The sequence below is a fragment of the Scyliorhinus torazame genome, chromosome 2 (assembly GCF_047496885.1).
Source record: "Scyliorhinus torazame isolate Kashiwa2021f chromosome 2, sScyTor2.1, whole genome shotgun sequence".
Classification (NCBI taxonomy): Eukaryota; Metazoa; Chordata; class Chondrichthyes; order Carcharhiniformes; family Scyliorhinidae; genus Scyliorhinus; species Scyliorhinus torazame.
The window spans coordinates 188,025,289-188,052,579 of NC_092708.1; the positions used below are offsets into that span (position 1 = coordinate 188,025,289).

The window sequence follows — 27,291 nt, forward strand, 5'->3', positions numbered from 1 at the left end:
CCCAGCTAGCTTGGTTGTCCCCATCCCTGGCGCCAGATAGTCTCCCGCCTATTGTTTCCACCCCCCCACCCCCGCTCATGCAAACAAACTCCAACATCAAACAATCCCCACACAATTGCCCAACCGAAAGACACCAAGATCAAAACTAGCACACCTCCATCCCCCAACAGTGCAAATGAAAACCTTAACTCACTCAGCTCCACTGCTGGCTCCAAGCAAAACGAGAAACTTTTTACAAAAACAGAGAGACAAAACGGAGAAAACAGAAACACGAACGTTGCAGCCAAGTTCAAATGTTCTCAGTCCTTCGCCAGCCCTTTCTTTTTCGCAAAGTCCAACGCGTCCTCAGGCGACTCAAAGTAAAAGTGCTGATCCTCATGCGTGACCCAGAGGCCGGCTGGGTATAACAGTCCAAACTTCACCTTTTTCTTGTAAAAGTTTGCCCTGATCTGATTGAAGCCTGCTCTCCTCCTGGCCACCTCTACGCTCAGGTCTTGGCAAACCGGCAGGATGCTATTGTCCCACTTACAGCTCCGTGTCTGCTTCGCCCACTGCAGAATACACTCCTTATCCGAGAACCCGTGGAATCTCACCACCATAGCCCTCGGGGGATCTCCCATTCGCAGCTTCTTCGCAGGTGCTCTGTGAGCCCTATCCACCTCCAAGGGCCGGGAGAATGCCCCATCCCCCAGCAGCTTCTCAAACATGCCTGCGACGTATGCCCCAGCGTCCGTTCCTTCGGACCCCTCCGGGAGCCCGACAATTCTTAGGTTCTGCCGGCGGGACCTATTCTCTCGGTCCTCCACCTTCCCCAGCAGCTTCTTTTGCTGGTCCTTCAGCATCCCCACCTCCAGCTCCACCACAGTCTGATGCTCCTCCTGCTCAGCCAGCGCCTTCTCCACCTTCTCGATCGCCCGATTCTGGACGTCCAACCTGAGCTCCAGCTGCTCAATCAACGCTTTTATTGGATCCAAGCAGTCCCGTTTCTATGTAGCAAAGCCCTCCTGGATGACTTGTATCAGCTGCTCCACAGACTGCTGGGTCGACCAGCCAGAGGTTTGCCCCTCGCCATACTGTCCCCTGTTGCAACTACACCCCAAGTCTTCTCTGTCTTCTTATTTCTGCCCTTATTTCTGTCCTTTTCTCCATGCAACGAAGTGGGAATTCAGTAGAGAATTGCCACTAACATCCGTTCTACAATTCAAGTCCGTTAAAAAATCGGGGGGAAAGGTCCAAAAGTCCGACCAGAGTGGGAGCCACCAAATGTGCGACTTACTCCGACATAGCCGCCACCGGAAGTGCCGATGTCTTAGATTTTAATCTCCACATTATATTTTAATGGCTGATCTTGAGCTTGACCTCCCATTTTCCCGACCACTCCCCATATTTCAATTCCCTGAGACATTAAAAGTCTGTCTATCTCAGGATTAAATGTAATCAACAATGAAACATTCACAATCCTCTGGGGTGGAGAATCCCACTAATTCACAACCCTTTGTGTGCAGTAATTTCTCCTCATCTCAGTCCTGAATGATCAACCTCTTATCCTGAGACCATTCCCCTTGTGTTTTAGATTCCTCGATCAGTGGAAACAATCTCTCCGCATTCATCCTCTCAAGCTCATTCAGAGTTTTGTAGATTTCAATGAGATCGCCTCTCACTCTTCTGAACTCCAAAGAGTTCACCCGCTCAACATAGGACAACCCCCTCATCCAGGGACCAATTTAACAAACCAACGCTGTACCACCTACAATGCAAGTACATCCTTTCTTCAATGTGGAGACTGTAAAATCACACCGTATTCCAGGTGTGGTCTCACCAAAACCCTGTACAACAGCAGCAAGACTTCTTTACTATTGTACTCCAATCCCCTTGCAATAAAGGCCAACATGTCATTTGCCTCCCTAAGTTAGGACGGGTCTTAACAGGACTGAACCAAATGAGGAGGAGGGGGGGAACACGCCACAAAAGGTCAAGACCCACTATGCTGACATCTGTCCTAGGGAGGTAGTTAATTATATTCTAAAAATATTTTTAAAAGTTGAAAACTGGTGCACCATGTACAGTGAGTAAGTGGGGCAATGGAGAGACACAAGAAGGAAACAGAATAAAATGGAGAAGAAGGAACTGTATCAGTAGCTGAATGAAACAGGCAAGAAGGTAGGAGAGGCAGTTAACGTCTAACTTGTAGAAGTTTGTCTCCAGAGCGAAGTGCTGCAGACTGTCCGGGAGTTGTAGGGAGATTGGTTCAGAAAGTGTTGAAGGACAGAGGTACATGGATCAGAATGTGAACAGGAGGTAGTTAAAGAGACAAATCACGGAGAGATCCCTGGACGGAAAGTAAATGTTTTGGCAAAGCAGTAACTCCGAGTACATTACGCCCAACCAGTGTAGAGGAAATAGCGCTGCGAATCCATTTAAATGAGATTGAAGCGAGCACTTAAATATTATGTGTCACGCGGGCATGTAGGACCCTGGACATGGGATGAGAGAAGGATTGCACCTGTTAGTTTGATTGGGAGCACCACTGGCAGGGCAACCAGAACTCAGTTAAGGAAGAATGAACAAGGAGTGTTCAAGAGATAGTGGTCCATCCCAAAACATAGAAAAGAGGGAAAGATGTTTGATTTTGTCAATGTGGTCACTAATGAGGATCTTGTGATCCTCATGAGGAGAAATGGAAATGAAGGCATGGGCAGATGGACCCCATGAACTATGACTGAAGTTAAAGCAGAACCGAGCTTTGCCCACTCTGTCCCAACTGCACTTCCATCAACACCATCTTGCACCAGTGTGACAGTTTTCTGTTTCCCACCCTTCTGGGGCTGGTTTAGCACAGGGCTAAATAGCTGGCTTTTAAAATAGACCAAGGCAGGCCAGCAGCGTGGGTTCAATTCCCGTACCAGCCTCTCCGAACAGGCGCCGGAATGTGGCGACTAGGGGCTTTTCACAGTAACTTCATTTGAAGCCTACTTGTGACAATAAGCGATTTTCATTTCATTTCATTTCACTTTGAGTTCAGATGAACCAAGCACCTTTGCCGTTGTTGCTGGCAGACATGCGAGTTTTAGCTTATCGGTCTGGGCTGGATTTGAATTAAGAACTGAAAATGAGATCCCCACATCTTGACCCGCTGCATTACCTCTTGTGCCATGTTTGTGATTAATTGCATGCATCACAATGAGCGTCATTAACTCAAAATGGCACAAAACTCAGGTGAAAGGCAGTGTGGGAACCACTATCCATTCATTCCCTTTTTGTTTGATTGGCTCATTTGTGTCTTATTGCTGAAATTCTGCTTGGCTCTGAAGGAGTGGATGGGTAATTGGAAACCCAGTCTGTCCCTGCAATGTCTTTGCAGCTCTTAGACATGTGCAGAGGGTTATTTTTAAGACATCATTTAGCACTCTTCTTTTTGCGTGCATTGTCTTTGAAAACAAATCGCTGCTGGCAAGGTTGCTTTGTGCAGCACAAATATGCAGATTTTGAATGTTGTAAGGAACTGCAACAGCAAAACTCCCCAATTCATAACCTCTTTGCCCAGATACCATTATATTAACCCTTTTTCCCCTGTCCTTTCCTGAAATGCTCAATGGCATAGTTCCATTGCCATCAATTATCTTCCATTACCTCACCCAAGAAGCCCTGTCAAATTGCCTAACCAGCATTCGATTCAGCATGAAGGTCTATCTACTCTGCTTCAAACATATGTCTCTTACCCAAACTGGGAAGATGTCCTTGAGTGCGCAAGTATAACCTTTCACCATCTTCCCAAACCTAACACCCTCTTGAGTAAAATTACCAACTTAGTGCATTGCTCCCACTCATCCATGCTCATTAAGAATTTTAATTGGAGGGCAGCACGGTGGTGCACTGGTAGCACTGCAGTCTCACGGCGCCGAGGTCCCAGGTTCTATCCCGGCTCTGGGTCACTGTCCGTGTGCAGTTTGCACATTCTCCCCGTGTTTGTGTGGGTTTCGCCCCCACAACCCAAAGATGTGCAGGGTAGGTGGAGTGAACACGCTAAATTGCCCCTTAATTTGAAAAAATGAATTGGGTACTCTAAATTTTAAAAAAAAGAATTTTAATTGGGGCTCTTTAAACTCCTGTAAAATTCTAACTGCCAACAGCAAAGATTTCATCCTGTCAGTCAGTGAGGATTCCGTACCATATCCCAGGGGTGTTTAAACACTGTACAATCACATTCCCATAGCACTCGGCAATTTTGCCTCTCATCTTCGATGGAAAACATGGCCACTTGACAAGGTTGTCACAAACTGGACACAATGTAGAGCAGTATTCATGTTTCAGGATGTTCCGACCCATGTCACTGGAACTATTTTGAGACCAGGGACTTTTAAATTGACGGAAGCAAATTTGCTGTCCAGGTAAAACAAAAATTGCTGAAAAGTGAGGCATTTTGTTGAAGCTTTTTATCTTGCACTCATCAGGACAAATGCAAGAATGTCAAATTCCAAATGATCACAAAAATTTATACTACATAAGGAAAGGGTGCTGACTGGTAAGTAAATTAATTGGCTGAGGCATTTTTAAAAAAATTTTTAAAGGTGCAAGGCTTTTATTAAAAGTATTTTTATTCAGCTTACATAACAAAACAACAACAAAAACCAGGGCATCCTCCCATGTCTGCAGCCATGGTAGGTCCAACACCAAATATGGACCCTAAGGGTCCGGGCTTCAGTTCAATTTGTAGAATCACTGACATGGTGCTAAAGAAGGAGAGCCAGAACTCTGCAAACTTAGGTCATGACCAGAACGCATGCACATGATTTGCCGGCCCCCCTCCCACAACGCTCACACTCCTCCTCTGCTCCCACAAACAACCTGCTCAACCTAAACTTTGTCAAGTGGGCCCTATGCACTACCTTCAACTGTATCAGTCCAATCTCACATATGAGGTGTTGCATTCACCCTCCGCGGGCCTTGCACCTCAACCCACCCTCCAATTCCAACCCCAACTCCTCCTTCCACTAGCCTTAACTCCCTCCACCGACACTGTGTCCTCCACCATAATTCTACTATAAATCCCCAAGTTACTCCCCTCCTTCATCCCTGCCAGTGACAGACCCTCTCCAAAAATGAGGATGGCGGCACCACAGGGAATGTCGGAAAGATCTTGTTATAACCTGCCAGCTTACCATTGGCTGGGGACTAATGACAATCCCACAATCCTGTGGGAGTATGAGCTTCCCCAATGAGGGGGGGCGGAGAAATCATTAGCTGCTGGTGTATATATATGTTGTAAATAAATGTTAATTCTTTGTATTCTTGAAACTCATGCTGGATTCTTTGTGGCCCTCACAAAAGATCTATTTCATGAAATTACGAACCTATAGATACCTAAATGGTATCCCTCTGTGGAAGCCCAAATTTTTCCGACAGGCTCGCAAATCGCCCCTCCAAAAACAAATCCCTCATCCTTTCCACACGTTTCTCCTCCCATCCCCTAAACCTGACATCCAGCCCCCAAGGCTCAAACATGTGATTCGCATAAATCGGCATCAGCTTCAATGTTTCCCCCAATTTAAAGTGCTGCCGAAGTTGTCTCCATATCTTCAGTGTACAGACCATCACCAGGTTCGCTGAATATATCCACAGGGAAAACGCCAGCGTGGCTGTCACGAATGGCCTTAATCCTGACCCCCGACTCCATCCGCACTCACAGAGCCTCAGGATCCCCAGACCACCCCAATACCTTCTCCACATTCGCCGCCCAGTAATAATATATCAAGTTCGGGGCAGCACGCTGGCATAGTGGATAGCGCTGCTGCCTCATGGCGCCGAGGTCCCAGGTTCGATCCCGGCTCTGGATCACTGTCTGTGTGGAGTTTGCACATTCGCCCCGTGTCTGCGTAGGTTTCGCCCCCACAACCCAAAGATGTGCAGGGTAGGTGGATTGGCCACACTAAATTGCCCCTTAATTGGAAAAAATTAATTGGGTACTCTAAATTTAAAGAGAAAAAAAAACAAATTCGGCAATGCCAAGCCCCTTGACTGCCGCTCCGTCTGAAGGACCGTCCTACGAATCCTAGGCACTTTACCCACCCAAATAAAGTCAATCTCTCCACTCTCCCAACAGAGGATTTTGGCAGAAAAACCGGCGGACACTGGAACAGAAATAGAAACTGTGGTAAAACGTTCATCTTCACCAATTGAATTCTGTGCGCCAAGGGCATAGGGAGACTTTCCCACCTCTGTAAATCGGCTTTGACCCTACTCACCAAGGTCCTAAAATTCAATTTCCGGAACCAGGCCCAATCCCAAGCTACCCGTGCACCCAAGTACCTAAAATGAGAACCCGTTTACCGGAATGGTAAACCCCCTCCCAAATTAACTCACCTCAACGGTGGACTGACCAAAAGCACTCCCTTTTCTCCCAGTTCAGTTTATACCTTGAAAAAGACCCCAAACCCTTCAGCACTGCCATGATAGCACCCACTATATCTGTCACATACAAGAGAAGATCATCAGCACACAAGCACACCCTGTGTTCCTTCCCCCCCCCCCCCCCAAGTCTCCCATTATCCCCCTCCACCTATCCGAGGCCCTCAAGGCAATCAGTTGTCAACGCAAACAAGGGGGGGGGGGGTCATAGGGCACCCTGCCCTGTTCCCTTATGCAGCGAAAATATCCCAAATTCATATTATTTGTACAGAAGCTAGCCTTAAGCGCAATATATAATATCCGGACCCACGACACAAAATTAGGCCCGATCCTAAACCGTTCCAACACCGCAAATAAATACCCCCATTTACCCTATCAAAAAGCCTTCTCAGCATCCAATGCCACAATGACCTCCTGCTCTCTCCCTTCTGCCAGGAACAATACCATGTTTAAAAGCCACTTCACTTTAGACAACAAACACCAACCTTTCACAAACCCTGACTGATCCTCCCCAATAACCTGAGGGAGACACTCATCCAAACGCAGTGCAAGAACCTTGGCCAAGATCTTCGCATCCATATTCAATAAGGAAAATGGACATATGACCCACACTCTGCTGGACCCTTGTCTTCCTTTAGCAAGAGAGAAATAGACGCTTGCATCATTGTTTCAGGCGGTATAGAGGGGGATGTAAAAGGGGTGGCGGAGTTGCGCTACTGGTTAGGGAGGATATCACAGCTGGACTATGGGAGGACACCTCAGAGGGCAGTGAGGCTATATGGGTAGAGATCAGGAATAAGAAGGGTGCAGTCACAATGTTGGGGGTTTACTACAGGCCTCCCAACAGCCAGCGGGAGATAGCGGAGCAGATAGGTAGACAGATTTTGGAAAAGAGTAAAAACAACAAGTTTGTGGTGATGGGAGACTTCAACTTCTCCAATATTGACTGGGACTCACTTAGTGCCAGGGGCTTAGATGGGGCAGAGTTTGTAAGGAGCATCCAGGAGGGCTTCTTAAAACAATATGTAGACAGTCCAACTAGGGAAGGGGCGGTACTGGACCTGGTATTGGGGAATTAGCCCGGCCAGGTGGTAGAAGTTTCAGTAGGGGAGCATTTCTGGAACAATTCAGTAAGTTTTAAAGTGCTGGTGGACAAGGATAAGAGTGGTCCTAGGGTGAATGTGCTAAATTGGGGGAAGGCTAATTATAACAATATTAGGCAGGAACTGAAGAACCTAGATTGGGGGCGGATGTTTGAGGGTAAATCAACATCTGACATGTGGGAGGCTTTCAAGTGTCAGTTGAAAGGAATTCAGGATCGAATTCAGGTGAGGAAGAAGGATAAATATGGCAATTTTCGGGAACCTTGGAAAACGAGAGATATTGTAGGCCTCGTCAAAAAGAAAAAGGAGGCATTTGTCAGGGCTAAAAGGCTGGGAACAGACGAAGCCAGTGTGGAATATAAGGAAAGTAGGAAGGAACTTAAGCACGGAGTCAGGAGGGCTAGAAGGGGTCACGAAAAGTCCTTGGCAAATAGGGTTAAGGAAAATCCCAAGGCTTTTTACACGTACATAAAAAGCAAGAGGGTAGCCAGGGAATGGGTTGGCCCACTGAAGGATAGGCAAGGGAATCTTATGTGTGGAGCCAGAGGAAATAGGCGAGGTACTAAATGAATACTTTGCATCAGTATTCACCAAAGAGAAGGAATTGGTCGATGTTGAGTCTGGAGAAGGGTGTGTAGATAGCCTGGGTCACATTGAGACCCAAAAAGACGAGGTGTTGGGCGTCTTGAAAAATATTAAGGTAGATAAGTCCCCAGGGCCTGATGGGATCTACCCCAGAATGCTGAAGGAGGCTAGAGAGGAAATTGCTGATGCCTTGACAGGAATCTTTGGATCCTCACTGTCTTCAGGTGATGTCCTGGAGGAATGGAGAATAGCCAATGTTGTTCCTTTGTTTAAGAAGGGTAGCAAGGATAATCCAGGGAACTACAGGCCGGTGAGCCTTATGTCAGTGGTAGGGAAATTACTGGAGAGAATTCTTCGAGACAGGATCTACTCCCATTTGGAAGCAAATGGACGTATTAGTGAGAGGCAGCATGGTTTTGTGAAGGGGAGGTCGTGTCTCACTAACTTGATAGAGTTTTTCGAGGAGGTCACAAATTGATTGATGCAGGTAGGGCAGTGGATGATGTCTATATGGACTTCAGTAAGGCCTTTGACAAGGTCCCTCATGGTAGACTAGTACAAAAGGTGAAGTCTCATGGGATAAGGGGTGAGCTGGCAAGGTGGATACAGAACTGGCTAGGTCATAGAAGGCAGAGAGTAGCAATGGAAGGATGCTTTTCTAATTGGAGGGCTGTGACTAGTGGTGTTCCGCAGGGATCAGTGCTGGGACCTTTGCTGTTTGTAGTATATATAAATGATTTGGAGGAAAATGTAACTGGTCTGATTACGTTTGCAGACGACACAAAGGTTGGTGGAATTGCGGATAGCGATGAGGACTATCAGAGGATACAGCAGGATTTAGATTGTTTGGAGACTTGGGCGGAGAGATGGCAGATGGAGTTTAATCTGGACAAATATGAGGTAATGCATTTTGGAAGGTCTAATGCAGGTAGGGAATATACAGTGAATGGTAGAACCCTCAAGAGTTTTGAAAGTCAGAGAGATCTAAGTGTACAGGTCCACAGATCACTGAAAGGGGCAACACAGGTGGAGAAGATAGTCAAGAAGGCATACGGCATGCTTGCCTTCATTGGCCGGGGCATTGAGTATAAGAATTGGCAAGTCATGTTGCAGCTGTATAGAACCTTAGTTAGGCCACACTTGGAGTATAGTGTTCAATTCTGGTCGCCACACTACCAGAAGGATGTGGAGGCTTTAGAAAGGGTGTAGAAGAGATTTACCAGAATGTTGCCTGGTATGGAGGGCATTAGCTTTGAGGAGCGGTTGAATAAACTCGGTTTGTTCTCACTCGAACGACGGAGGTTGAGGGGCGACCTGATAGAGGTCTACAAAATTATGAGGGGCATAGACAGAGTGGATAGTCAGAGGCTTTTCCCCAGGGTAGAGGGGTCAATTACTAGGGGGCATAGGTTTAAGGAGCGAGGGGCAAGGTTTAGAGTAGATGTACGAGGCAAGTTTTTTTACACGGGTGGTAGTGGGTGCCTGGAACTTGCTACCGGAGGAGGTGGTGGAAGCAGGGACGATAGTGACATTTAAGGGGCATCCTGACAAATACATGAATAGGATGGGAATAGAGGGTTACGGACCCAGGAAGTGTAGAAGATTGTAGTTTAGTCGGGCAGCATGGTCGGCACGGGCTTGAAGGGCCGAAGGGCCTGTTCCTGTGCTGTACTTTCCTTGTTCTTTGTTGTCTCCGGGAAGACCACCGCACTACCGAATTCTCAAACATTTCCACCAATTGTGGCTCCAGTCGATCGGCAAACGTTTTCTAACATTCCACCGGAAACCCGGCCGGTCCCGGCACCTTACCAGTCTGCATTCGCCCAATAGCTGCTCAGACCTCCTCCACCCTCAACTCTTCCTGATTCTTCTCATGCACTTTAAGACACTCCAACCCCTCAGAAACTCCACTACATTTGACTCCTCCCCAGGTGGGCTGCGACCGATATAGATTCTTATAAAATGCCTCAAGCAGCCCATTAATTATATCCAGCGCAGACAGCCTTCTCCTATATTCGTATATTAACCTCCTCAAGTACCGCAACTGGCGCACTGCCTTATTAATAAATAATAGGTCAAACTGTGTCTACAGTTCCTTTCTGCTCGCCAGGAGCTCTGGAATCAGGTCATTCGAATACCTACCATTTCCCTCCAAAATCTAACCGTTGGTGTTCCTCTCTTGCCTCCCTAATCACCTGCGCCTTGTGCAAGATTATCTCCTCTCTCACCACCGCCTTCAGGGCCTCCGACAATACCGAGGGTGACACCTCCCCATCTTTATTGAACCCAACATAGTCATCAATCACCCTAGTTGGAACGGCACGGTGGTGCAGTGGTTAGCACTGCTGTCTCACGGCGCCGACGACCCGGGTTCGACCCCGGCCCTGAGTCACTGTCCATGTGGTGTTTCCACATTCTCCCCGTGTCTGCGAGGGTCTCAGCCCCACAACCCAAAGATGTGCAGGGTAGGTGGATTGGCCACGCTAAACTGCCCTTAATTGGGGAAAAAATGAATTGGGTACTTGAAAAATTAATTGGGAAATCAATCACCTAGCCATCTTCACACAAATCCTCAGTCCGCCAACAGCCCCCCATCCAAACTTCACGCAGGATGCTGAAACCAGCCCCATCTCCAAAACCGCATCTACCGGGTACAGAGCATGATCTAAAATAACTATCGCGGAATAGTCTTCATTCCTAACCCCTGGCAACAGTGGCCTCCTCTTCACGAAAAAATCAATACGCAAATACACGATATGCACCAGAGAAAAAAAGAATTCCTTGCCCCAGGGTGCAAAAACTGCCACAAATTCGCCCCACCCATATCCTTCAGTATCTTCGCTACCCCCGAAGGGGCCAACGGTTTGGCTTACCGATCCAACTTGTGATTCAGAATACAAATTCAAATCCCCAGCCAAAATCAACTGGTGCGTGTCCATGTCTGGTATGGCCACCAACATCCTCGTCATAAACTCTACATCATCTCAATTTGGAGTGTACACACTCGCTAAAACCACCGACTTACCTTCATGACATGACATGACATGACATATCAATTGCCTTGGTCTGCGACCACCTTCCCCACCTGAAATCAGCATTTATTAATTAGTATCGCCGCCATCCCTCAGGCCCTGCTGTCAAAGCCCGAGTGGAACACCTTATGGAATCGATCTGGTCCCTCACCCGCAAGTGGACATCCTGCAAAAGCATCGCACCAGCCCTCAAACTCAACAAATGCGAGGAAACTCTTGTGCGCTTCATAAGTGCCCCCCTTCCCCAAAGCCCACACATTCCACGTAGCCAATCGAATCAGCGGTCTCTCACCCCCCCCCCCCCCCCCCCCCACCCCACCCCTTGAGTCTGCCATTTTCACCGTGAGGGATTATCCCCTTCAACACCCCGAAACCGGAGCCCACCCAAGATGGCAGCCAGCCCCATCCACCAGATGGGACAAAGAGCCATTCCAGTCTCCGTTAGCATTCTACCCCCGCCCCTATCCCAGAAATCCCCTAACCACTTCCTCTCGAATCAACACCGTTCTCCTCCCATTCCCCCAGCCATTCACACCTCTAAGGCTCATCGAAACCTGCCTAAAGAGGTTCAACAAGCCGCAGTCCATCCCCCCACTTCGCTCCCGTTCACGAGCCAACCTCAGCCTGCTAGCGAGGTAGTACCCCGCTAGAGCCCATTACCCACAAGTAAACAACTCAAGAAAGAGATCAAAATCAGCCTTACATTGGGATGTTTCAGTTGCTCAATTCTGTGAAGAGTACAAGGCTCGTTGGAAACTCATTCTACTGATATGAGCTTTCTGTGTGGTGAAGGCTCAATGGTGTAAAGTTGACTGCCTCTGTAAACATGCAGCTAGCTAGTGGTGTTCTTTTACTCGGAGTAGATGAATTTTGGTTATAATCACTTTTAATAAAATTCATATTAGTTTTATTTGTTCCTTTTATAAATGCATTTAATAAGTTGTTCTTGGTTAGTTTTTAATTCCTAACAGCAGAGAATGGACACCTGAATACAAATGTATGTTATTTCTCAAAGGCATTATGAATGAGCCAAATTATGAGTTTGACTGATTATCTAAAATTGGTCATTAGTGTAGCTATTAGCACTCTTGGAATTGTTCAGTATGTGCTGCTTATTGTGGAATCACATCTAACAGTGCATGTTTTGTTTTGAGTTTTGCACGTATGGGCTGGTTGAGTACTCTGCCTATTGAACAATCAAAGGAACATCCTGTGTGATATGACCAGACCATTTAAAAAAAATATATTTTTATTCTCCTTTTTCACATTTTCTCTCAAATTTACACCCAACAGTAAACAATAATCAGTAACGAATGAAATATCAATCCCCATATCAATAACAACGATCCCATCCTCCCACCAAATCCCAAACATTAGCCTGCATGTTAACATAAACAAATGACAAAAGGGAATCAGGAATCGGCCATAGTCACAATGAACACATACAGTCCCCCTCCCCCCCGTTAGATGGAATACAATTCTCAAAAGTGCATAATGAATAACGCCCATGAATTGTAGAACCCCTCCATCCTTCCCTCAGTTCAAATTTGACCTTTTCAAGCGTCAAGAAGTCCAGCAGGTCCCCCCGCCATGCCAGGGCACAGGGTGGAGAGGTTGATCTCCACCCTAACAGGATCCGCCTTTGGGCGATTAATGAGGCGAAGGCTACAACATCCGTCTCCGCGCCTGTTTCCAACCCCGGCTGGTCCGACAGCCCGAATTTGGCCTCCCGAGGGCCCGGGTCCAGTTTCACGTGCACCACTTTAGAGATTACCCTAAAAGCCTCCTTCCAGTAATCCACCAGCTTTGGACAGGACCAAAACATATGAATGTGGTTTGCGCACCACCACCATCACCACCACCCCCTCCCCCCGCAACGTTCACACCTATCTTCTGCCCTCTCAAAGAGCCGGCTCATCCTCACCCTTGTAAAGTGTGGTCTATACACGACCTTCAGCTGTCTCAGCCCCAACCTTGCACAGAGGTGGAGGCGTTCATCCTCCGGAGCACCTCACACCAGAACCCCTCCTCCATACCCTCTCCCAACTCTTCCTCCCACTTTGCCTTGATCCCTTCCAGCGGCGCCTTCTTCTCCTCCAAAATAGCTGCGTAAACCTGCGATACTGCCCCCTTCTCCAGTCCCCCTTTTGACCAGCCAATTGTTGGTATGTACAGCCTACATACCTGGCAAAACACTGGTACTGAAATTCATACACAATGTTGCTGAATTGTGTGGTAGGCAGCACATCTTTTTGGGCTGATGGCAGCATTCTGTTTGTGGAAAATGTGAATTGTTGCCATGCATAGCAGCAGCCTGAAACATCTTCCCTAACCTATTGTTCAAGGGTCATTTAAAATTTGGCATTCTTGCTTTCGTCGTGATGAGTACAAGATGGAAAACCTTTGGAAACACATCTCCCTTTTCAGCCGTAAAATAAAAATTACTCTGGCAGTGAGAATTTTAATTTCCTTGTTAACAATAGTAAAATATGGACAATCTAGATTGTTGGCTAGAGGATGAGGGGATTGTTGGCTTGGGGATTGCCATTGTATTTGTTGTTATTATTAATTGTTGTCAATATGATGAAAATGTGAAAAAGGAGAATAAAAATATTTATTAAAAGAAAGTCCCACCTGAAATTCGAGTACAAGCATAATGCAGTTATTGTACTTTTAAAATGAAACCAAGTCAGGAATGGACGTATGTGGTTATCAGTATTATAAATTCCATCAGGGCTTATGAAAAAAAAAACAGTAGTAAAATATTATTTTCTACAAAACTTGCATTTCTTGGGAGTTGGCGGAGCGTTTAATGTAACAAAGATGTAAATATGCAATTAGAACAACCTGTTGCAAAGTGCAGGCTTATTGCACGTCATAGCCTTGGTTTACAGAGACTGGAGCAAATAATCTAGTGTAGTACTATAGTGTGCCACAAATTTGGTGGTGCTGTTTTTTGGATGAGATATTAAACCAAGGTCCTATCTTCCTTCTGTTCTTAAACATATGACACTGCTTGAAGATCAAGGATTACTCCGGTCTCCCAGAACAATATTATCCTCAACCAGCTCCTGAAACAGATCACAGAATCACAGAAATATACAGTGCAGAAAAGCCATTTGGCCCATCAAGTCTGCACCGCTGTACGAAAGGTACCTGATCTGCCAATCCTAATCCCATTTGCCAGCACTTGGCCCATATCTTTGAATGTTATGACGTGCCAAGTGCTCATCCAGGTTCTTTTTAAAGGATGTGAGGCAACCCGCCTCTACTACCCTCCCAGGCAGTGCATTCCAGACCGTCATCACCCTCTGGGTAAAAAAGTTTTTCCTCAAATCCCCCTGAACCTCCTGCCACTCACCGTGAATTCTTGTCCCCTCGTAACCGACCCTTCAGATGATAAGGTCACTTACCTTATTGCTCTTTGTGAGAGCTTGCCGCGTGCATAGCGCTGCCACGTTTCTTTCATTACGAGACTTCTGTACTTATTTTGCCACGAACAGTACGGGACGTCCTGAGCTCATGAAAGATGCTAAATAAATGCTAATCCCTTTCCTTTAATGTGACATTAACATTGTAGTTTCAGAGGACTCCACTCCACCACCACCTCCACCAACCGATGATGTGGTATTTGATGAATCACCCCCTCCTCCCCCGCCACCAGAGGATTATGAGGAAGAAGAGACTGCAGTGGTAGAGTATAGTGACCCATATGCGGAGGAGGATCCACCTTGGGCACCCAAAAACTATTTGGAAAAAGGTCAGTGGAACAGGTTACATGGAATTTGTGGTGTTGTGTCTGATTTTCCCGCTATCCCCCTCCTCCCCCGCACCTCCACATCTTGCACTTACTGTGAATTTTCAGTTATTCCTAACACCGGCATGTTTCTCAATGCAAGATACTTTCCATAATTCAGCTTTACTGATCATTCCCTATGGAGTCTTTTCTGGCCAGCTGTCTGGTTAACTATTAGTGAGATCCCTGGATCCTTGCTGTGCATTATCACGGGGTGGTACATGCAACATGTCTCTTTGTAAAGTAGACAGAATGTGTTCTATTAAAAGACTGAATAGGCTGTAAACTAACATCTGACTTAATATATTTCTGATAGGTGAATAAACAGCACACCTTTGCGCTCCTTATTAAGTAAAATGATGAAAAGTGGCGTTCACTTGCTGTAAAATAGTGATTCTCAACCATAAACTAATTTGCAATATCGTGGACCAGGCTCCTGCTTGAAAACCAGCTGTTAGTTAGCACATCAAATGTGACCGTGCTCTCAGGCTGCAGAACTGACTAATATTTGATTTATTTACTTAAACACATTGAGCTCAATAGAATTTGGGTCGTTGGAGGGGGTGTCACATGATGTGAGCACAGTATCGGATGAGTTTTTGCAAGATCTGGCGATATTCATCTTTTTAAAAAATAAATTTAGAGTACCCAATTAATTTTTCCCAATTAAAGGGCAATTTAGCATGGCCAATCTACCTAACCTGCACACCTTTGGGTTGTGGGGCGAAACCCACGCAAATACGGGGAGAATGTGCAAACTCCACACGGACAGTGACCCAGAGCCGGGATATAACCCGGGACTGTGGCGCCGTGAGGCAGCAGTGCTACCACCGTGCTGCCCTTATTCATCTTTTAATCCCTTTTTAAAAATCTGATGCACAACCCATATTTATTTGTTCCTAGTGTGTACATCCTGTGTTATGTTCCTGGAAGTTCCTGCTAGATTTCGGCGATGGGGAGCCAAGCTAAGCCAAAAAACACTTTGTTTGATTGAGGTGGTCGCAGGCAATCTTTTTGTTTGATTGAGGTGGTCGAAGGCAGCCGGGGTGGGGCCCAGTTCACAGCAGCAGTTTTACTGGTGAGTGGGCCTGCATTTCAGCGATGCTGTCGGCGTCGAGATGATGGCTGCCATTGTGAATGATGTTGTAGACAATAGTCTTGTCTCCTTGACACGGGTTGTTGGTGCTCGCATTGATGGACTGCAAAATAGCCTTTTGAGAGTGGACAAAGCGGAGAGGAGAATCCTGTCGGTTGATAGGGCAGTCTCCTTTCTGGGGGTGCACCTTCAGCCATGGAAATCATGCTGAGTCAGTTGTGTGTCATGAGGACTGCGCAGTTTTTGCCTAGTTTTGAGTTTTTTGTGCTGTCATCCTTTCATTGACAAGGAGGGAGTACATTTTACATTCCCTTCACTTTGTTTGTAGAGAAGATGAGTAGCGCCACAGCAGGGTGACGATATAAGTCCTCACTGTGGTTGGAGAAAGCTCCCAGTTAGAACTATGTGTCGTCTTTTTCTTTTGTTATTTTGGTGTTATGGAATTCTTGCTTGTCTCCTGTGAAGGTGCGGACAGATTATGTATCCCTGAGAGGACTAGCTTCCTTCTGATTCTTCTTTGAAGTTGGCATCTCTGGTGTTGTTGGGGTAGGGGGAAATATGTAATGGCACACGCCCGGGCAAGGTCTGCGCTCCTTCTCGGGATAGGGTTCCATTGGAGAGACAGTAAGCTGTGGACTGCAGGTGAGTGTGTGTCTGGGTGCTTTGGATCAGCGATGTTGGCGTCTTTCTTCGATTGGCAGGTAGTCTGGATTGGGAGTTAGGTGCCCTCATCCAATTGGTCTTATATTGAGACTTCCAGATTGCCGCCCTCCTTGAGGCCAGGGCCACACAAGGGAGGTCGTGTCCAGTCAGGTTTTGGTGCACCTGCGCTGTTCTACCCCGGTATATCCTTTTTGCCAATGTGTACGGTACTGGAGCTTGTCTGGCGTTCTTTGGGTAATCCTGGTGTTCCTCTCTTTTTGGGAATTTCCTTTCTCTACTTGGGTAAGATGGGCTCTGATTTGGTATATTGTGTCTTAGGGGGTTTCCCGTATCATGTCGGGGAATCATAACCCTCCCAAGACACCCAGTTCATGGGTGCCTTGACGATTCTTCTTTTCCTTGTGCGTGGGGTTTCCTCAGTGGAGGAGGCTGCAAATCCTCTAGTATCGATGGGGCTGGAAAAATGCCTCTGACGAGGTCTGTTGTGTAGCTAGTCTTGGCATGGTGTAAGTATGCTTAGTTTACTGGCTCCTGTATACGGAAGCATACAATGCCAAGCCATGTCTTGTACTGAGGGCCACATCCTGTTGTTCCCCCTTGCTCGGATGTTCCTTCTTGGCCTGGATATCTTGGGAGGTTTTGAATGTGCAACTTTTTCCTTTTTTGTCTTGTGGTGGGGGGTCTGCATGGGACCATGTGCTCATGGCTGTATCCTGGTATCCTGAGACCCTCTACTCTTGGTAGTATCTTTTTATCCTGTCATTGTCAGTGTGATGGGAGATACCGACCACAATGATTACAATCTGAATCTCCCTAGAACTAATGTGTTTGCAGATTTTTTTATTTTGGGGTTAAAGAATATTTTTTTAAAATAAATTTAGAGTATCCAATTCTTTTTTTTCCAATTCAGAGGCAATTTTACATAGCCAATCCAACTGCCCTGCACATCTTTGGGTTGTGGGGGTGAGACCCACGCAGACACTGGGGGAATGTGCAAACTTAGATAGACAGTGACCTGGTCCTCGGCGCTGTGCTGCAGAAGTTAGAACCACTGGGCCACCGTGCTGCCCCGGGGTTAAAGAATTGATTCCTGTCACGGTACAGACAGGTCTTGTATCTGAGAAAAATACATCATAATGTGTCATTGATGCCTCTGGTGTGATTGGAGTTGGGGAAGATATGCTTTGGTGCGCACCAGAACCTGGCATGAAGATCGTATACTTTCGTTGATGGTAAAAGCATTTGTTACATGTGACTGTAATGCCATTTTACCATGTTTTCATGGTTTTATCCTCTTTTCTTTTATTCTCTAGCTTATCCGTTGGTACATATGGAGACACCAAGGTTAATGGTTCAGCTGAATCAACTGTACCAGGGGCTCGTTTAGCACAGTGGGCTAAACAGCTGGCTTGTAATGCAGATCAAGGCCAGCAGCGCGGGTTCAATTCCTGTACCGGCTTACCCAAACAGGCGCCGGAATGTGGCGACTAGGGGCTTTTCACAGTAACTTCATTGAAGCCTACTTGTGACAAAAAGCGATTATAGAACATACAGTGCAGAAATAGGCCATTCGGCCCATCGACTCTGCACGACACACTTAAGCCCTCACTTCCACCCTATTCCCGTAACCCAATAACCCCTCCTAACCTTTTTTGGTCATTAAGGGCAATTTATCATGGCCAATCCACCTCACCTGCACGTCTTTGGACTGTGGGAGGAAATCGGAGCACCCATTGGAAACCCACGCAGACACGGGGAGAACGTGCAGACTCCACACAGACAGTGACCCAGCGGGGAATCGAACCTGGGACCCTGGCGCTGTGAAGCCACAGTGCTATCCACTTGTGCTTCCATGCTGCAGTGATTATTATTAATCACTGGCTAGATTGATTGAGTTAAATAGCCTGTTTCCGAGTTGTACCTTCTGTGTGTTAGTATACTGGATTTGTGTGTGGAAGTTGAACAGGTGAGGAAGCATCATGATATCCTGAGTGACCTGCGATCCATGATTCCCCTAATTGATTGCAAGATTTGAAAACAATCTCTTGTTTCAGTTCGGAGTTAGACAAATGATTTAAGGCTGACCAATACTGCATTATGCTCCATCACTGGATGAGGTGTGTAAGCCTGCCCTCGCACTCCCTTTCGCAGTGAGTTCCTGATTTCCTTACTTCGGGCTGAAGTTTAGCCACCACTGAAGCACTTAACTATGCCCAGCTTCACCACCACACTCATTCCCTCTGTTTCCTCTATGATGTCTACCTGCTCGTCTGACACCAACTCTTGGATGAGTTGTAACTTCATCCAGCTCAACAATGGGAATCCCCACAGCCTTTTGTCATGAGTGCCCCCAACAAGACTCTCTCCCTTGCCACCAATTGCACACACCACCCTAGTTGCTCCTCTCTTAGATTGAACCTGGCCACCTGTACTCTTTGGCATCCAGTTCAACCTGCGCTCAGCTTTAAACTGATAGGTACAGGAGTGAGCCAGCCATTCAATCCCTCTTGCCATTCTCAGTTGCTCTGTATCTCAATTCTTTATAGACCTGCCTTTGCTCATTTTCTCCTTGACTTAGGTCATCACCATCTCCAGAAACAATTACTGCACAACACACTGCTTGCTGGTGTCCCATCCTGCAGCTCTATGAACTTTAATATGTCCAAAACTAAGACCTTTCCTGAAACATATGCTGTCCAGCTCACCACCATCCCTGAATATTGATCACCTGTTCCTCAACATATCAAATTTAAATTCCTTGCCCATGTCTATAAATCTGCCTGTGGCTTTACTCCACCCTACCTCTGCAATTCATCTCTTGGGCTATCATTCCCAGAGTGTTCTACTGCCTTGATTCTTCATTTCCCATTTTCTCCCCAATCCCCAGCTCTTTGCCCCACGAATGGTGACGGAGCTTTCAGCTGCCTTGGTGCTGCTTTGTGGAAAATCCTCCCTCAACCCTTTTCACTTTCACAGCCCCATCCTCCTTTAAAAACTTGCTGAAGATCTATCTCTTTGACTACACCTTCAATTATTTCTCCCTCGGCAGTGTGGTGGCGTAGTGGTTATCACTGCTGCCTCACGGCGCCGAGGACCCGGGTTCGATCCCGGCCCCGAGTCACTGTCCGTGAGGAGTTTGCACATTCCCCCCGTGTCTGCATGGGTCTCACCACCACAACTCAAAGATGTGCAGCGTAGTGGATTGGCCACACTAAATTGCCCCTTAATTTTTTTTTTTAAACCTCTCCCTGTCTCTCTTCTCCAGGCTTGATATCAATTTTGTCTACATCTATTTGTGAAGTTCCTTGGGACAGTATTTTACATAACATCTACATTAATACTAATTTTGCATTATACACTATATAATGTGAGTTGCTTTTAGTTGGGAAGCTGTGGCCAGCTCTCGGACAAAGGTTACAACATAGATGCCTCGTAGATGAAGGGGAATTAGGGATGGGCAATAAATGCTGCCCTCGCCGCAATGCCCAGATCCTGTGAAAGAATAAAAAACAGAAAACAAAACTCCCTGGCCCAGTAGTTCTATACTAGGTTCATTTTAATAGGATCCTCCAACTAACTACTGAGATAGCCCCCTCTCCTAATGACAAGGCCCTCACTGTGAGATCTGAGGTACACCCCCCTCTCCTAATGACAAGGTCCTACCTCTCATCATGGTCAGATAAAAAGAGTATTAGATGCAAAATTTACCCATGAACTTACACCATGGCTGTTTAGATTGAACATCTAAGGGAGACCAGAGGCTGCTAAAGAGATCATTTTTCTTGGTTATGCGCTGTCCAGATTGAACCACTGTGCCAGTGCTAATTGTTGCTGTTCTCTGTTCACAGTTGTTGCTATCTATGACTATTCAAAAGACAAAGAGGATGAATTGTCCTTCCAAGAGGGCGCCATCATTTATGTGTTGAAGAAGAATGACGATGGCTGGTACGAAGGAGTGATGAATGGCGTAACCGGTCTGTTTCCCGGCAATTACGTGGAATCCATCATGCATTATGCGGAGTGACCCGCTGAAGGCAGCCGACCGGCAGCTGCCCCCCCTCCCACTGGTGCACTGTCGCACTGTGGCTTCCTGTTGTGCTAGAAAAGGCACAAGCTGAAATGAAGGATTTGAGTAAACGATACACACAAAAAAAACTTTTATTCAACTAGGATGGAGTGAAGTGGCATTGTCTCTCAGGAGTCTGTTATTCCTGCTGCCGGCGTAGGCTCCGATGACCGTTGAATTTGTTGTGAAATGAGCTCTCTGTATCTGTCTCTTACACACACCATACTGTCTATCTTCCTGTCACACAATCTCTCACACACATGCACACTTTCTTTCACTCACACAAACACACAGCACAAATTCTCTCACCCACACTCCATCTTTCACACATGCACACTCACACAAACATACCACTTTCTTTTTGCCTTTTTCATATGCACTTCATACACCACTCTCTGATGCATGCATGCCCACACACAGTCTCTCACTCTCTCTCTCTCTCTCTCTCTAGTTTCCTTTCTTACTCACAAAATCATGTAATGCAGTCATTGAGGTGTTAAGGGTTGACCGATACCACCATTACTACAGGGCAAGTCCCTCGCCAGATAATGGTTCAAACAAAATGCCTTTGTGATGGTGCTTCCATATTCCGAATTAAGCTGTTCACCCACTCTGCATGATCTGCAAGGAAAAATTTTCAAAGCAGCCATGCAATCAAGACTCAAGAAGAAAGGTCAGCTGGAGAGTATGTTGAATGCAGTCATATTAGATTACTGTGTGTGCAGAGTATCCTGGATCACAGTTCATAGCTACCCTGCCAATATGGGTACCAAGATTTCACTGAAATTTGGTTTTCATCTGTAACTGCAAGAAACAGCTGCAAGTATAATTCTAGATTCTACCCTTCCAAATTTGAGTGGTGTCTGGAGAAAGCAATTTGAGCTGTATAATATTTGGATATCATACTGGTGGGGACAAGTATATTCCTGTATAAACAGGTACAGGGCTAGTGGAAACAGTCTGAAACTGTATAACACGGGATACAGTAGTGGTGGGTGCAGGTCTGTAACTGTATAACACAGAGGAACGGTACTGGTGGGAACAGGTCTGTTACTGTATAATGCTGGGGTACAGTACTGGTGGGGACAGGTCTGTCACTAACACACTGGGGGTCAGTACTATTGGGGATAGATCTGCCACCGTATAACACTGGGAACTACTGGCGGGGATGGATCTGTCATTGTATAACACTGGGGTACAGTCCTTGAGAGGACAGGTCTGTCGTTGCATAACACTGGGGTACAGTACTGGTGGGGACAGGTCTGTCACTGTGTAACACTGGGGTACAGTACTGGTGGTACAGGTCTGTCACTGTATAACACTGGGGTACAGTACTGGTGGGGACAGGTCTGTCACTGTATAACACTGGGGTTCAGTACTGGTGGGGACAGGTCTGACACTCTATAACACGAGGATACAGTACTGGTGGGGACAGGCCTGTCACTGTATAACACTGGGGTACAGTACTGGTGGGGACGGGTCTGACACTGTATAACACTGGGGTACAGTACTGGTGGGGGCGGGTCTGACACAGTATATCACTGGGGTACAGTACTGGTGGGGATGGGTCTGTCGCTGTATAACACTGGGGTACAGTACTGGTGGGGGCGGGTCTGACACTGTATAACACTGGGGTACAGTACTGGTGGGGACAGGTCTGTTACTCTATAACACTGGGGTACAATATTGGTGGGGACAGGTCTGTCACTGTATAACACTGGGGTACAGTACTGGTGGGGACAGGTCTGTTACTGTATAACACTGGGGTACAATATTGGTGGGGACAGGTCTGTCACTGTATAACACGGGGATACAGTACTGGTGGGGACAGGCCTGTCACTCTATAACACTGGGGTACAGTACTGGTGGGGACAGGTCTGTCACTGTATAACACGGGGATGCAGTACTGGTGGGTTTCAGGGATGAGAGTTGTTGATTACGTGCATGGTTTGGAGAAACTTGAGATTGTTCTCCATGGAGAGGAGGGGCTGAGGTTGAGATTTGTGGGAGGTGTTCAGGATCATGAAGGGTATGGGCAGAGTGGAATGAGAAAATCATTTCCTGTTGGTAGAGGGGTTGAGGCCCAAAAGAAGGCAGATTTGAAGTGATTGACAAAAATAAAACAATGGCAACATAAGGCAGACCTTTTTGCACAGATCTGAGGTGCACAGCCTCGAGGGGATGGTGAAGGCAGATTCAATTGTGGCTTTCAAAACGGAGTTGGATCAAAACCTGAAGGACTACATAGAAGGAACAGGGGCGAGGAACAAATTAAATTGTTCTTGCAGAAAGCCAGCATGGACGCAGTGGACTGAATGGCCTCCTGTGCTGTACCCATTCTATGTTGATGGGATTTGTTCATCTTACGACTACAAGTAAAAAATTAAAAGGGAATTGTGTCTCATTAAGCTCCATCAGAACTTTTAACATTTTTCCTCAGCGACATACTTTCATCTTAATATTAAACTAATACTTAACTAAATTAAGGTGAGTACTGGGTGCATAACAGAGCAGTCAGTGATTTGGAAAACAGTGCACAATCGCCGAGCTGGAAGGTGCCAGCCTGGGTTTTTGCTCTGTGCTGCGTTAACTGATCTGTCTGGTCAAGAGTTGGGTGACTACAGTCAGACTCAGGTTGCTGATCCTGATCAATATTTATTGAAATTGGTGGAAAGTATGTTCTTGGATCTCAAACACACATTAATGAGCAGTCATGTAGCTGAGACAGATGGGCACCCCTTGGAACCGTGTTGGCAGAGGAAGGAAAGAATTTAAAATGGATAAATTGGACAATTTAAGCAAGGTGCATTGCAAAACAATGAAAGCTTGTGGGGATCCATGGAACAGCCATTACCAAATCGGGTTTCATCATTTTGCATCAAAGTAGCTAACTGGGGAATGGAGCCAAGGTTTTGTTAACTCCTGATTATAAATGGCACTCAGAGTGGGTCCCTGGGTCTTTGATGCAGCAGTGCTAACCACTGTGCCACCCCTGTTGTCCAGGAATCTCAGATTAACCTCAATTAATCTGCTCAGAGCAGTCCAGGAGCAAAATGAGAGTGGTGTTCAACATTTATTTTTCATTCTCTTTGAAAGCTGTCATGGATCATAATGAAAATATTGGAGATGGGGAAAGGTTGCTTCACAAAGAGTCAAGATTAAATCAGTTGGGGAACAGAGACCGGTGCCTTTCCAGTCAGTTTTGGGAAAGCTGTGCGACTGCAGGATGGACCAGTGAGATGGTGGGGTGGTTTAAGGAGCAAAATCACAAGATGGAACTCTGCACTCCCAGCAGTGCATTGTGCTGCCAAGGCACTGAATACAGGCGGTGGATTTTCTGGTAGAGCTCAACCATGTGAATGGTAACCTTGCAGTCTTAACAGGGGCACCAAGGGGGCACAGTGGTTAGCACTGCAGCCTCACAGCGCCGAGGTCCCAGATTCGATTCAGGCTCTGGGTCACTGTCCGTGTGGAGTTTGCACATTCTCCCCATGTTTCGCCCCCACAACCCAAAGATGTGCCGAGTAGGTAGATTGGCCACGCTAAATTGCCCCTTAATTGGAAAAATGAATTGGGGTACTCTGAAATAAAAAAAACAATGGCCGTGAATGCAATTTTCTCAAACATTTCTTGGCTTCAGAGGTCGCCTTGCCTCACTGGCACCAGACACTTTGGCGCAGTACTGTGGGGGTGCTGCATGGTGAGACATATTAACATTTGGGCGATATGCAGTAATCAAGGTTCTATTCAGGTGGGAATATTAAAAAGCCTTAATGGTACTTTGGTATGGTTGATAATCTGTCAGAAAGAACTAATGAACTAAAGGTTGTTCTTCATCTGAACGGAGCTAATAACCTGTCTTTGACTTCCAAAATTGCTCTGTTTTTAAGCAGCAATTTTCAATTTACAGACTTCAGAATCAATAAATTTGCGAGGATAGGTGAAAATTGCCGAAGACACAGCTGTGTGTGTATAGTATGTGTGTTTATGTCTACAGCACACCATAATAAATATCAAGGTATACTTCTGGGCAGTCAATGTGCATATTTAAGTAATAACATTTATACATTAGCCTCATTTCTCAGGATATTAAAGATTTGAAACAGCTGCCTGAGGGTGTAACACCACTAAAAACCCCAATGCTTTCTGAAGTGGGTGCCTGGCCTTGTAGTATTGGTCCTTTTTGCTGTATCGGTCGACCCTTTGGTTTCTTTGAGTTTTATGCAGTACTAATGTGTAGATATCCTGACTCGTTTTAAGCACCATTTTGTAAGATTTTATTTCCTCTCTTCCTTTCCCTGGGTTGTCTAAGATGCTGTGTAAAGAATACTGACTAGAGCCTGATGTACAAGAATCTGTGTCTGTGATGTTTGAGTAGACTGCATGCTGTAATTCCTGTCCCAGAGCTTGCTTTCATTTCTCACATTGTCCCCTTTTTAAGGCTAAACTTTGTAATTTCCTTTTGCGGGTGGGCTAGGCATGTTTTGTCCAGTCTACCCCACTCTGGCACGGAAGTGCAGGCATTTCTCACTATATGATGGAGCACCAACTTGGGACACTGCCAAATGTCCTCATCATTGTGCTGCCATAAGCCCCTTCATTGAAGCGCGTACACATTCCAAGGCAATAAATCTAGAAGAAACTTGCACAGTAGCACTGATTTCTTCTTCAAGTGAGCATTTTGTCTCGCTCCCATTTTTCTTGCTGTTTTTTCTGAGTCTCCCTTGTTGAACAACTTGTGTATGCCTCTCCGACCGACCTCCTTCCTTCTGTGTGTGACTTTGAGTGCATTGTTTGAAAAGGGGTTAGAAAATTATTTGTCTGCCAGCCTGTTTCTTCATCCTGTGTCGCTCCCAGCACTCACCCTTCACTCAACTGACCCACTGCTCCAAGGGCTTTTATTCACTGCCTATTTTGTGTGGGGTGGGTGACCGAGCTCGCATTCAGGACTGTAATGGTGAGATTTCTGAAGTATAATCAGTGACAGTGGCCACATGTGAGTTGCAATGTATCCCTACAGTTTTTGACCAAGGCTGATGAGACTTTGGTGTAATGCTTACTGAGCTGAGTATAATGCAATAAAGCATTAATGCCGTGGCTGAGCTCTTATGACTCAATTAATAAATACACAAGCCAATTTTTAGTACAAAAAGTGCATAGACTATAAGGCCCCTGGAAATAGCCTCAAGCAGCACATTAGCACAGTGGTTAGCACTGTTGCTTACAGCGCCAGGGTCCCAGGTTCGATTCCCCGCTTGGTTCACTGTCTGTGCGGAGTCTGCACGTTCTCCCTGTGTATGCGTGGATTTCTTCCGGCTGCTCCGGTTTCCTCCCACAAGTCCCGAAAGACGTGCTGTTAGATGAATTGTACATCCTGAATTCTCCCTCAGTGTACCCGAACAGTCGCCGGAGCGCAGCAACTAGAGGATTTTCAAAGTAACCTCATTGCAGTGTTAATGTAAGCCTACTTGTGACAATAATAAAGATTATTATTATAAGGTAGAGTGAGGTGCTGGGTGTCTGTTGAAGTCAATCCAATGGGGGCCCATGTCCCTCTACACAGGGAGCAGCTGTAGCAACCAGCTCTGGGACCATCAAGTAGATAGAGTGGCACAGATCTCAGCACTCGGCCTAAGAAGGGGGATCTCCTTTTCCATTAATCCCTGTCATCAGTTGTGCGGATTGGCTCAGGTGAAACCTGTGTTCCCCCACTCTTGTCCCTGAGCTCTCAAATGATAATTGGCCCAACTGGGGTAAAGTGTTGCAAGTTGTCTGGTGGGTCTCCCCCCAGATTCAGCCATTCCAGGAGAGGAGAAATGGGAGTTCAAAAAGCCAGTGTTTCTATGATTTTCCTCTGCACTGATCTTCCTAGGAAACGGTAGTGACTAATTTCTGTTTGATCCTTTGCCAATTAGTTAGTTCTGAGTTTGAAGGATTTCCTCTGTGTTTCGTGCAGTGCCACATCACTGAAAAGCATTGGCCGGGATACTCCGGTCCCGCAGCCGCATGTTTCCTGGCCGTGTGTCATTCTCTGGTGGTTCGATTCTAACTTCCTGCCGCTTGTCAATGGGATTTCCCTTTGTAACCACCCCACACCACCAGGAAACCCATGGGTGGGGATGTGCTGCCAGCAGCAAAACTCAATGGCAACGACTGGAGAATTCTGGCCATTGTGTCAAATACTAAAGTATAGTTAGTGGAACTTGGAAATCAGTGACATTTGACCCCACTGGAGAGTTTAACCCAGAGACAGCAGTTTCACCTGGGGGCATAGAACATGAGAGGTTTTCAGTTCGACTGTAATAGGATGCAATCCATTGGACACTTAAATGCTATTTTTTGTAAATTAGATTATTCCTCGTGCGAGATGCCTGATCCTAGGTTGATGAGAACGTATATTACTATCCTATTCACACTGGCCCTCAATGGTTCAGTCAGTTGGTGAGAGAAGAGCAGCAAGGTTGCTCCCTCATTCTGTGTGGAGTTCACCAGTTACAGCTGGGAAAACCCCCTTCTCAACTTGGGTTCCCAACAGTGACTGCTGC

General features: G+C 46.3%; 1 protein-coding gene across 8 annotated transcripts in view; it reads left to right on the top strand.

Moving 5' to 3' along the window:
* Positions 1-25,843, top strand: part of abi2b (abl-interactor 2b) — a 249,954-nt gene extending 224,111 nt beyond the window's left edge. For all 8 annotated transcript variants that reach the window (XM_072481349.1, XM_072481385.1, XM_072481358.1 and 5 more), the window contains 2 exons: positions 14,706-14,885; positions 20,529-25,843. In XM_072481349.1, the coding sequence (XP_072337450.1) occupies positions 14,706-14,885; positions 20,529-20,704 (356 nt within the window). In that variant the 3' untranslated portion in view covers positions 20,705-25,843. The remainder of the gene's footprint in view (positions 1-14,705; positions 14,886-20,528) is intronic.
* The last annotated feature ends 1,448 nt before the right edge of the window (positions 25,844-27,291 follow it).